The 13512-nt window shown below is 36.7% G+C and overlaps 1 protein-coding gene, 1 long non-coding RNA gene and 1 other non-coding gene across 4 annotated transcripts in view; 1 reads left to right on the forward strand and 2 right to left on the reverse strand.

Moving 5' to 3' along the window:
• The window catches only part of LOC122576957 (neurexin-1), a 623013-nt gene that overhangs the window by 16951 nt on the left and 592550 nt on the right, over window positions 1-13512 (reverse strand). The window contains exons 22-24 of the mRNA XM_043747905.1: window positions 6645-6886; window positions 4978-5101; window positions 198-368 (exon numbers count right to left, since the gene is read on the reverse strand). Coding sequence (XP_043603840.1) covers window positions 198-368; window positions 4978-5101; window positions 6645-6886 — 537 coding nt within the window. The remainder of the gene's footprint in view (window positions 1-197; window positions 369-4977; window positions 5102-6644; window positions 6887-13512) is intronic.
• LOC122577171 lies at window positions 4137-4242 on the reverse strand. Its single transcript, XR_006320105.1, has one exon. It is a non-coding gene; the product is annotated as a U6atac minor spliceosomal RNA (small nuclear RNA).
• LOC122576959 lies at window positions 4563-6705 on the forward strand. 2 transcript variants are annotated; one of them, XR_006319971.1, is made up of 3 exons: window positions 4563-4771; window positions 4889-5255; window positions 6576-6705. It is a non-coding gene; the product is annotated as an uncharacterized LOC122576959 (long non-coding RNA). The 2 variants fall into 2 exon arrangements; XR_006319972.1 differs by having other exon boundaries at window positions 4889-5224; window positions 6576-6700.

Here is a 13512-nt window from a genome sequence, read left to right on the forward strand (position 1 = left end):
TTGGTCATTTTGCCACGTGGACGGGAACGTTTAACGGATGTCTTAACAAGTTTAGTCCGATTAATACCATTGGTCAACAATCACCAGGCCATAGCTGCAAGCTCACGAGTAAAACACGATCAAAGTAAGTGTAAAAAGGTCGCACGAAACCGACAAAAAGAAAATACAGAAGGAAATGAAAATGAAATGAAACGGACCAGTGGCGGACGTGACGAAGATCTCCTCGGTGGTGACGGGTTCCCCGGAGCCTTCCTCGCAGTCCTCCTCGTCGTCGCACGACGGACGCTGAAGGTCCTCCTTGTGATGCTTCGGCCTGAACGTCGTCGGCGACCTCGTTGGCGCGACGTAGACGGGCGTTATTATGTCGTCTGCGAAGAAGGAGAGAGAAAATGGGGTTAACGATTATTGAAATTGCGTAGGATGGCATACGACGCTCGCATAATTTCCGTACGATCGCGTGGTTCTCGCCACGGTTTGCGTCATCGGTGTAACGGAAAACGAAAATGTGGTTACCGGGCTGGCGGCGGCGGCGGCGTAGGGAAAGGGCCGATAATGGAGATAGAATGCGTATTTGATTGGGGAATTTTGTTGGCCGATATCAGGCTCGTTTCAGCTTTCAATTCGGTTGCCACGGGAACGTGGCCGGATTTTCATTTTCAACCGTATCATTCCGGGCTACGCGCGCCGATCCTCGCTCGATGGATGACAGGCATCGACGGGCTACGAGTGGAAATAATGATATTATTAACCCGGCGATCGGGATATTAGTTGTATCAAACCCGTGAGTGAAGAGGTCTTTCCTTTTTTCATTCTTTTCTTTCTTTTTTTTTTTTTTTCGTTTCAAGATTCGAGAGATGATTGGACCGTTGAATGGTTGAGGGTACAATTGGAACGGTTGTAATTGACGTAATTCGCGCTATTGTTGGGGCAAAAGATAAAACGATGATGTGAATATCGAATTACGAGTAATTGTAAGCTATAGTTGATCCGTATGGCGCTTTGGTCTCATTTATTTTAACATTTCCTCTTTTCATACTTGCGCGTTCGCGCTATTTATTATTTTAGGCGGAGGACTTAATTACAATCTTTAGATCGTACGGGATAATTCATTTAGTATGTCGACTATATTTTTTGAAATATTCCGACTGACTGTGTGTCCAGGTTCATACTGTGCATCGCTTTGGAAAGAAAGCGTAATCTCAATACGCTTGCAGAGTTCTAATTCCATGGAATATTATCGTAATCCAGATGTTTCTCTAAGGACAGTAGAAAATATGTTAAAAACCAGAGTATATTTATATTGAAAGTTAAAACACGGAGGAAAATCTCCGTCCTGAAAAATGTTTATCGACGTTTCGTTTAATTCTAAATTTAGACCAAGTGTGAGGGTAAGTTTTATAACCGTGGCCCTAAATAGGTTTAACCTTTAAGCTATGTTACGTTAGTTATTAATTACAGGCGGACTCGATCTGCCTCGAGAAAATAAACAGAGAAATGATATTTTGTCAAGTGGATTATTAGATTATTATCAGACACTGGGGTAAAATAATAAAGATGTTTATTCTGAAAGCAGAGATCTACGTCTAAGGATTATCAGGAGGAATATTGTTTTATCTCGTGCGTTGGAAATTATCCTGCCGACCTTTCATTCAACTGTATAATTTCTATAAACATTCTGTCTATTTTCAGAAATATATTCTTTCACGTATCGTCATTATTATGCATATCGTATTGTATTTAATCATTGACGAATTTCTACATTACATTTGTGTTGTATCTCGTAACGTTGTGTCCGATACCTTTACGAAATTTTCTCGGTAAAACCCTTAAACTATACCGAGCTTGTATGCGTGTAAATTCGAATTGCTTAAAATTTCCCGCGGGAAGCTTCCTTGAAAATGCGCCACATTGACAAACGAATAAACACTGCAGGTAAAATGTACAATGAAAACACACAGGTAAAAGATAAAGTAGATTAAATATTACAATTCTCACTATTGAACCTACTTTTGTCGTATACAAAAAAAAAAAAAAAAAAAAAGAAAGAAAAAGAAGAAAAATACGTATTTCTGCGGTACAATGCTTTAAATACTAGGTGACTCGATATTATCGCTGGAAATGTCGCGCTTCTAAAATTACCCGGCGCCAGCTGTTAATTGTTAGCTGGCTGCTTTCGTAATACCGTGACGATCGGTGCGCGTCGACTTTATTAAAGGGATCGTATTAATTCAGTTTTTAGTCAGCCGGAGAAGATTTCCGAGCCGGCTGCCAGAGAAGACGAGGAGGTCGACGAAGGAAAGAGAAAGGAGGGGCGCCAGCCAGGGATCCTAAATATGCAAATGAATCGAAGATACAACCGGGCAAGCATGAAGACGAAAAGGTGGCATGCCATGCGATATGCGAACCCATTCGTGCATGTGTGTTCTCCTTTGCCCTCTTTCGGCTCTGCTATTATTTTCACTTGTAGAGATATATATCTCATCGACGATATTTCCACCATCGATTTGTTAGACAAAATTCATCGCCAATTTCGTTTGCGTTATGGTACACTCGAATGGTTATGCGAGGCAATTCTCCACTTAATGAGGCTACATTGTGATATTTATGCTATGAATTTGCTATCGAAGTGACTATTTTGTTGGCAACTAAGTGATTGCTGATATTGTCATTACCACCTAATGAAAAAATCAGCAATCACTTAGTTGCCAAACCAATATATTTTGAGATAGCATTTTGCTATTTACCATCAAGTATTACAAAGAATATAGTTATCGCTTAATGAGGCTACTTTGTGATATGTATGGTATGAATTTGCTATCGAAGTGACTATTTTGTTGGCAACTAANGTGAGTGCTGATTTTGTCATTAGGTGGTAATTACAAAATCAGCAATCACTTAGTTGCCACGCAATATATTTTGAGATAGCATTTTGCTATTTACCATCAAGTATTACAAAGAATATAGTTATCGCTTAATGAAGATATATTGTGATATGTATGGTATGAATTTGCTATCGAAGTGACTATTTTGTTGGCAACTAAGTGATTGCTGATATTGTCATTACCACCTAATGAAAAAATCAGCAATCACTTAGTTGCCAACCCAATATATTTTGAGATAGCATTTTGCTATTTACCATCGAGTATTACGAGGAATATAATTATCGTAACGCAGTGTAATTAATTCAACAAAGCGTATTAATCGTGAAAAACATATCTGGAAAGTTCATACGAGATAAAATAATCCGCAGAAGCTATCAGCAACATATTCTAACGTTTGCACGCATACATAAATAATTGACTTTTATCGATATTTTTCTGCAAACATATTTCCAAATGTACGTATAATCGACGTTTGAAATAATTAGTTCTGTCTCGAATAATTATAAATAGCGTTTGATCGAGGATTTTAAGTGATGGGCAGATTTAATGCACGTTTCTTTTTTATTCGTAATAACGAGATAACTGAAAATGACAGTTAGATTATTTAACGAAATGTTACGTCGATGTACGTGATGTTGAGAGGGCCGGTGGAAATTGCATTTGCACAGCATCGCTGTTTATGATAAAATATCGTGTATTTTATATTTCAAATAATTTATCAGTATTATTCATTCAGAACAAGAACAATAAATTTATATGACGAGAATTCTGCGCTTTCGAAATGATTGATTTCTATAAATTATCGCAGTGTTTGAAAAAATAAACAAGTGCGAAAACGATCATCGATGAAACAAATAATGAAATTCCTATCATCTCGACTTGTCACATCGATGTTTATTTCATTTCTGATATTTATAATCGATAACATTTTCATAAATAATATATCAGATAACGGAGATTCCGTAGTTGCCAAACTCTGTCGAAATATTGTCCCACCGTCGATCTCATTTCTTCATTTCTATTTTAAATAAATCGCTTCGCAAAACGTATTCGTCGAAAAATCTGCCAACTACGATCGATAATAGCACTTTCATAAATAATATCGTCGAACAAAAGTGATAGCATCGAATTTCCAACGTTATATTTCAATTCCTCATTTTTCTCATCATCGAATCTCATTTTCAATTTACGTCGAATAATTAATTTATTAATTATTAATTTTTTTCATTAATTGTATCGTGTGGCAATTAATGAAAAAAAAATCTGGTAAGTGCCGCCGAAAGGCGACAGTGCCTTACCATTTATATGTGTTCCATCCTTGTCTAGGGGAGTGCTAAACGTCTCTCCTTTCATACTACACGCTAGACGTCGTCTGTTGCGTCCTTATATAGTAACGTAGCGAGCAAACGACCACTAGCGAGAGAGCAGTTTTTCGCGAATAGTTCGAAAACGAGCGATCGAATGGAAAAGTTGTGAGGACATTTTTTACTCGCCACGACACAACCGATCGAATGATATAACGTTCGAGTTCGTTCGTCGTGTATGAAAAATTAGTTATATCTACATGTATGTATCTGATGTATATACATGTAGTTACATGTATATACATGTAGATATACTTGGCTATTCAGCTTTAATTTTCAGTTCACACATGCGAAATTATCTTCCTCCTCAATTTCTTCCCACTTTATTCTCCTCAATCTGCGAAGATGTCTGTTAATTAATAGATGGTCGGAGTAGCCGGTGCAACTTTCTGCGACTAGCAATAACATCGAGATGGAAATTATTTTGCAAATGCACATGCGATTGGACCAGATGATCGGATGCTTAGGTGAGATTCTCTCGTCGAGCAGATCGATTTGTGGACGCGTGACTGGCAACAATTCGCAGTGAGTAATTGTTCTCTCTCAAAACAGAAAATATCGTGCGATTAACTTTGTCATACGTGTTCGAGGAGAAGTTGGTGTAACGTGCACGCACATGTATAAAATATGGATATGTGGTAGATAGAAGGCGAGTTAGGCGCGTAGAAGAAATTCCTCCGCGAGCAGGCGTGCAGAAGGAATTACTTACGGCCTTTGGAAATGTTACTTACACTTACCGGAACCAGGCTCGTAGATTGGCGTGCATTCTTCGTCCTCGTCGTCGGCGGCGCAACCACTTCCGGCACCGGAAAATATGAGGTCGTCCATGACGCCTGGGAAACCGGACGCCGGCGTCTGCGGTGGAAAAGAGATATGAAAATTTATTGCGTCGTACTAAATAAAAATTCCGTACATTCCGCTCGAGTGTTGGACCGTTGTTTCTGTTAATATGAAGGAAGAAAATATTACGTCAATTATGTAATTTTGGTTGAATAATTGATAACAGTTTGTAAATATCTAATACCTTTAATAATAGTATTAATAATAGTTACTTTTACTAATTACTTTTACTGATATTATTATATATTATTTAACAATAGTATTATTGTTGATACTATTATTAAATAGTATATAAATAGTATATAAAATTATTATTAAATAATGTATAATAATATTATTAAAAGTAATAATAATACTTTTAATAATATTGTTAATAATAATATTATTGTTAAATAATAGTTACCTTTACTAATTACTTTTACTAATATTAGTTTAGTACAGTAAATAGTATATAAAATTATTATTAAATAATATATAGTAAAAGTAATAACAATACTTTTAATAGTATTGTTAATAATAATATTATTGTTAAATAATAGTTACCTTTACTAATTACTTTTACCAATACTTTTAATAATAAGACTATTATTAAATAATATATAAATAGTATATAAAATTATTATTAAATAATATATAGTAAAAGTAATAATAATACTTTTAATAATATTGTTAATAATATTATTGTTAAATGATAGTCACTTTTACTAATTACTTTTACTAATACTTTTAATAATAAGACTATTATTAAGTAATATATAAATAGTATATAAGATTATTATTTTAACTTTTAATAATAGTCTTAATAATATTATTATCATTAAAAGTATTAGGGTTAGGGCTAGGCTATTAATATTTCAGGTAATTAAATATTTTTAACAATATGATTACTAAAAGTATTAGGTAAAATACAGTTTAGTGAAAATTTATGAATTTAAGGCAGTTTCATTTTATTAGAATATGAGGAAGCACTATCTTGGATGTGATTATCCATATCTATATTCTAATATTCATATCTAATATAGAATTCGGTTATTACGAGTAAACCCTTCGTAAGCATAATTAAGCCCAGGACTTCACGTCGATTTACACAAACCGATGTTACAAATCATTAATTACGATTATATAACGTACTGATGAACGCGCTATAAACGCACGACAATATATATATATATATATATATATATATATAACACTGCTAGCGAATGATTTATCAGTGAATAATACCTAGTTAAAGGCATAAACAGAACATTCAAAAACAGAACATCTCTCCGTGTAAAACATAATCGTCGTTTACGTAATCCTTTTAATGAAAATCGAATACGCAAGATCGAAATTAATAGAAGATAGTGCAGCAATTCAATTGAATTACTAGAAAAATCTTCTTCAAATTTGTTAGCAACAAATAACTATAAATCAGGCGAGCAAATACATTATCCTCTGTATTTTTCTAATTTTTCTATATTCCATTTCTCTACGTTTAATTTTCCAGGTGTTCATCATCGTGTGCATAATTTTCCTGATCAACGACAGCGTAAAATATTGTTTGAAATTTGATTACCTGTTGCATCCTCTGCAACGGAGCAGCACGATCCAGCAGACTTCCAGGAGGTAATAACTGAACATCTCCTCTGGTGATAATTCTTCCATCCTTGGCCGCAGCGAGTTCCAACATTCGAGCGCCATTTACCACGAGACCGGCGATTATACCCAAAAACGACCTCTCTACTCTGCCTTTGTTGCGATTCCATCGACCACCAACTTGAATAGTCGATTGACTATTGAACACCGTCAATTGGCGACCTGCGAACAACAGTAAATATTGTCAGAGAATGGCCCTTTCAATTAACGATTCAATTTCCCTCGATTGGTTAATCGTTACGCGTAAATGGTATTTAAGCGCAAACAGTTGTAATTAGACCGATGATATTCACGCACATTCGTATTTGTAACGATGTAATGAAAAATATTGAATTTAGGTAGGAAATTGCTTTACCTATTGTTAGTATCTTATTTACCTGTTGGATATTTTAGACTGTGGCTTATTTCCCATATTTCGCGATTATTAGGTGCTTTCTGTGTATTTTTGCATCTGTAAATTTTCCATATTACGCGCAATTTAGTTATAATATCGTATATGATAGTACAATTGAGCATACATTGTTGCAAATAGCGATCAACGTAGAACAGGATTTCACAATTTGTAGTTTACAATTCGCAATCTTTAATATTCAATTTAATAGGTATAATATGAAATGAATTATGTTATTACGCTTGAAATCTTGTATTATATATATATGTGTGTAAAAAAAATTCTCAAAACGATGCTTATTCTATGGAGGCATTTTCCATTTCCATGGGGAAATTATTTTGCGGTGATAAAATTATGAAGCAAGTTGCAGCTAAAGTTATGAAATTTTTACCACCGTTAAATAAACTACACACAATCTCTCAGTTAAAATCAACTTAACTTCTCGAAATTACCCAATTAGCCCTCGAAACGGTGCTAAATTACCATTACCAACACATTTAATTATCACTCTGCGAAGCGATAACAAAGTATAATATATGACCCTAAAAAAAGAAAAAAGAAAAAAGAACAAAATGTTACTTTGTGCGCGCTGGTGAGTATCAAAGGGATAATTTATTCCGTTTCATTGGCTGACAACTGTTTTCGTTTGACCACTTATCAGGCGAACAGAAGCCTCTGAGTCTGGCATGGACTATCGACTTGTCTGTCCACTTGGTCAAGTAGCGTGTCTTATAATTAAAATTAGACGGAGGCGATCTTCTCGTATCCCCTACTCGTTCGCCAGGGTTTGCTTCGAGTCCTTTCCCTTTGAACGGTCTAAATTTGGTTGGTTTTGAGAACAGGCTAACATAGCACGTGTGCAACTCTTTAGGGTTCGGCTCGTCCTTCGAAGACGACACACAACAACGCTGCTTCCACTATCGGCGGCAGATTTGCGATAAGAATAGCTTCCGTGATAGATTCTGTTACGCAAGTTAGAAAACTGTCTACGATGAGGCTGACAATGTAATCTATATATGTAGATATATGTATACATATAAATATATTCATGTTAGCAGAAATGGAAGTTCGAGGCTTCAAACATGTAATAAAAAAAAACTACAAATTGGCACTTTTAAAGGATGTCTAGTTGTTTCTTGTCTATGATATTGGAAGCCTTCTTTTTTTTTTTTTTGAACGTTCAGTGTGAATCCATTTTTGTTGATTTTCTAATTTCTACGCTACTTGCTGGCTATGAATAAATACAATTATTTGAATAAAATATAATTGCAATTGATTTGATAGAGCCAAAAATATGAGCTTTGCAAAGATAGATGACGTGACGTCAATATATCTTATATAGAACCAATTAATAATTAATGTTATGGTTGTCAATACTTTGGTTCAGGAGGGTGACAGAAATACCTACCCAACTCAAGAGCCATAAATAAAATACATTAGTATTGAAGCAAGAACATGTAATTAGCGTGATCACCTCAAAATAGCGTAATGAAGTAAAAATGAATTGCTCGTGTATAAAAAAATACGACTCAAAAATATAATTTACGTCGTTCTTAAGGACATTTCGTAAATCCCATTAGGCGGAGAGCAACAAAATTGTAAATAGCATTGCGACGGTATCGTTAACGAGGCGATAACGTTGCAACGAAATTCGTGTCGGATGAAATTTCATCCGAGACAACTTTTGAAGAGCAAGTGACTGACTGACAGTTTCGCTCACAAGCGAAGCGAATTCGTACGTTCATCTCAGATATGTATATTAACAGGAGACACGGATCAGGCCAGCATAGTCGTCTCAGAGGTTCCCATGCTCGTCAACCTCGAACCGTGACGATAAAGTCGATCGGCAGAAGATCGATAATGCGGCTATTTTTTTATTAGGCGACTAGAAACCGAGGACTTGGCACGCGATCGGACACGTTCGAGTAGCTTCTCCCACGTGACCTGCCATAGGCGAGTTAAATACCACTTTGTAATAGGAAAGCAACAAACCGAGCGAGCTTTCTCGCCATCGAGCTTGCTCAGCTGGAGGACCATCGAGGGCCATTATCCTTCGACTATGGATAATAATTTTCGGCTGTCCCGAGAAAAAATGAGCCTGGCTGACAGCCTTACCAGGGTCGCAGAATCTGCCAAGAGGATCACTCTGGTGCCGTTTTAGGCAGTGCGGTAATGGCCTCTTCGACTGTCTTGCCCTTCCGCTCGCTTTTTTGCTGCTGTATGCTTCTTTATATCGATTGGAAATATTTCAGTTAAGAGTAGAGCTGTCCTTTTGGAGGGCAGGGGGTAGGAAATGATTTTTGCTTGAACGAGAATTAAAATATTTCACGCTCGATGTGTTTAAATATAAAGTAAGGTACTTGGTCGTACTTTTTGGATATAAGGCGCATGCGGACGGTAAATTTGAAACACTGTTTGTGCGATATATTCGCGATTAACGATAGTTGCTTCCGTGGATGATGTCGATTTTGGTTAATAATTATTTAATTGAAGGGCTATTGGTGAAGCTAACGGATAAATAATTTATGAGATCACCTAAATAATTTATAACGAATTACATATTCTTTTCCCAATTTTTCTTGCTGATCTATCCGCCATGTAGACAATATTTATGTAATTATACTTCGCAGCTAATGCTAATTTATTTACATTTAAGCTATGTGTGTGTAACTAATTATGCACGCGAATTACATGGGCAATCTTTGTCTTATTAAAATGTAGCCTAAGGTAAAAATTATCTATTCGTAGCTGGTAAATTAGGAAGCTTTCAAACAAGAGATGGCGACATCTCGATCTGGCATTTTGTACGTATAACCGATGCGTATTGCGATTAAGTGAATCCCAAGCTTCTCGTGGATCTTTTATACGTGACGTCAATCGAGCTGACGTCATTACTGTACTATACTGTGACTTCATATCCACTGTGCGTCAGATAAAATAAACGGACATTATACTGTGTTTATGACAGCACGCGACGGCTTGTATTCTGACTTATATTTAGTATATCATTGAAACTTCCGCCAGTTCTTTTTCCACTCCTGTAAAATGCACATTTTATCAAATATGTCTATATACCGGAATAATATTCGCTAGAGCGTTAAACTGACATACAAAAAGAGACTGTCCTGGCGTCGATGAAATTTCAACAAATTTTTTACGCTCCTAATATATTCGTATAAAAAGTTTCTGTGCGCGTTCGAATACATTTACGAGCTACTGTATAAACACAAAAAAAAAGCCAGGCGTCAGCTAAACTGAAGAAGTGTTCTGAGTGACTCACGCGGAACTCGACTCTAGTTCTGCGACGCATTTTTTCTGCCCACTCGGCTGGCACTTGCCGACCAAGCATAGTGAGTCTATCAGCGTGGTATAAAAATACAGTTGGTTGATCTCAGCCTAAGTAACACACACACATATATACGTATATATATACACATATATATAGAAAGAAACGCACGTGCCAGCACGCGTCTCGTTAGTATATCGTCAGTACTATACTCGGCTTCCTCAATGACTTTTTTGTCAATGACAATGACAAGAAGAAGTTGGTGGAGCGACGGATGCTTGCCGAAGAAGATAATCGTGTCACTCACACCGCATTCCGATTTGAAGAAGTCCAATAAACTGTATCACTTTATTAGGAGAGCAGAAGGTTCGTGAGTGAGTTCGGGTTCCCTGTCCGACTTAATCGTGAGATTTTAGGCAACCAGGCCTCGTTCGTCGGAATCCATGACCCCTCCAAATCCTCGTCGACCAATAGGAAACGACTCGTGAGTCTTCCACTTGAGTCTTTTTCTTCAATTTCTTTAAATACAGTGTCTTAAGTGGCTCGCAGATTTTATTTATCTATAGATGGGAAATTCGAAGGTGTAAAAATAATGCAGAATATTCAATGTAGAATACGTGCTCGCGTTGTTACCATAATGTTTGTATAATTATTTGTAACGTAGTTAGATGCTACGAATGTAAGTTATTTAGTTATATTTTTGGAGACATTAAATTGCATAAATATCCGTACAGTTTAAGAATAACATTGTTTGATTCTTGCAATATATTAAAATTCACTTTGGTAAATCATTTTATCGATACAATTAGGATTATTACATTCTATCTGAGCATTAGAATAAAATAATTTCTAAATTATATATTTTTTAAGAGCATAATTTTTAAACTATAAATTTTCATCGCACAAACAATTTATACATGCGATTGTACGCTGCAAATATTATTACCACGCGTATAATTTCTCAAATAGAAATTATACTGCTTCATTCGACATACTCTGCTTCTTATCATAGCGAATGAATTAAAATAATTCCCCACCACTCTTCCCTGTTTAATATACAACCCGTCTCTTTACAAATACGTGTAAAAACTTACTGACAAGACCATCGTGTTTTTAATGAAAATGACGTTCGACTTGCTGATCGTAGAGAATTTTATTTTAAAAAGACCTGGATGCGTTTCTCGTTAGATCGGTGGTGTAAGAATTTACGTCTCGTCTAACTGTCTAACGTTTCGTGGCAATTAGCTCTTGCACGACATAATCTAAATTAATAAGTAAACTGACAGGCAAGTATGGCAAACGTGGAGGTGGTGGACCTGAAAAGTGGGTTAAGAAGTTGCCTTCGGACGCTTAGATAAGTGGCGCATTCGGTTAAAATGGATCAGGAGAGAAGAACCCGAAGGTGGATCGGGTTGCCTAATATTTGGCTTCGCCTTGGAATTCCTAAATCGACGTGCGGCAGCGATGGCGTCCGCTTTTCGAGCGGAAAGCGATACGACGCACGTTGCTGTCGCGAGCAAATTTTATTTGAAATAAACGCGGGAAAATGGAGAATATTTGAAATAAGCTGTTTCATTATTTTTATCTTGTTGAAATACCAATGGTTTACCGCCCGATCTTCGTATTGTACGTGCACGTTGCAGCGTTTTCCAGAAGAAGATATTTATCGCGTTACTCGTGCGTTTCAATGTCTTTGGAGTATGATAATGCACAGTGTGAGTCTAATAACACTGCATCGGTTCATAAAATATGCAAAAGAATACAGATTTTCCGTTTCGATTAATTTCTATAAATTATCGAATAATTTGCATCTTAATATCAATCTGAATTTTAAATATCTCTTCTATTATATTTATTTATCATAGTTAGTGGATGCTGTATTTAATAGATCAATAGAAATAATCAAAAAATGAAGAGAACGGCGGATAGAACGAAAAGGTAGCTAAACTAACATCGAGTTTATATTCGTTCACAAGAAAAGGCACACTTTGAAAAGAAAATTTCGTTCTTTCGCGATTTTGACAGAAGAACCTACACGAAAGATTTCGTCAGTTTTTCTTTGAATACGACGAAAAATCGAAACATATCGTTGGGATTCTAATTGTTCGCGTACGGATAATCGGAATGCCGCGTTTCGGCTTCTGGCCGATCGGCAGGAAACGCGCGCGTGTTCGATTTAATCCCACGCGACGTTTATCGTGCGAAACAGGCGAACGATCGAAATGGAAACGCGGCGGTCATCGGACATCGGTCCCACGGACTCGGTTTGGGAACTGTTTGCTTTCACAACGATTTTACGGTGGGAACAAGGAATGCCACGGCGCGTACGCTTGGGTATGGGAAACATCGATGATTCCCAGGCGATGGGAGCACAACGTTCCGTACGTACGAAACGTGAACAGGACATGTAAACGCACTTTAACGTGTGCTCTCTAACCAGTTTAGCACGACATGCGTCTTCTCTCTCGCTTATTTAACGCTAACGTTACCAGGCCCGGTCAAATGACCAGTTTCAAAATTTCATTTAAAATCGTCTAATTTTACGTAAATTCTTACGTCAACAAAAACTGAGAAATTGATTAGTCAGATAAATATATAACGTTACTAATGCGTACTAATTTACTACCAAAATATATATGTTAGCAACTTGTTTTCATCAAAGTACCTTCTTTCAACCTTCTCGAGCACCTTTTATCGTCGATATACGCAAATAGATACACAGCTACTTTACGAAGCTTCTGAGTTATCGAACGATAATCTTAAACAAACAGGCAGTTCGATTGCCCTTACGCAATCTACCAGCCAAGCAATTGAGGAGCGTGAGAATATTAACAAAACTTTGACGCGGTACGCAGCACGTGCTGTGCCATTATGACTACGCATGGTCAAGCAAACAGGCTGCAAAAGGGCTCTGAATAATGCAAGAATCGTGTGAGAGCCGTAGGTACGTGAGCTGGTGATCGTGCGGCAAAAATCACTCTACAAAGGAGAGAATGGCCGTGAACAAGAATCTGTGTACTGTGAACGAAGCTACGTTGGAACACGTTGTTACTATGTCGTACACCTACGGCCTATATTTCTATATAATACTATCCATGTTTATTTTTAATA

This window comes from Bombus pyrosoma, linkage group LG17 (assembly GCF_014825855.1).
Source record: "Bombus pyrosoma isolate SC7728 linkage group LG17, ASM1482585v1, whole genome shotgun sequence".
NCBI lineage: Eukaryota > Metazoa > Arthropoda > Insecta > Hymenoptera > Apidae > Bombus > Bombus pyrosoma.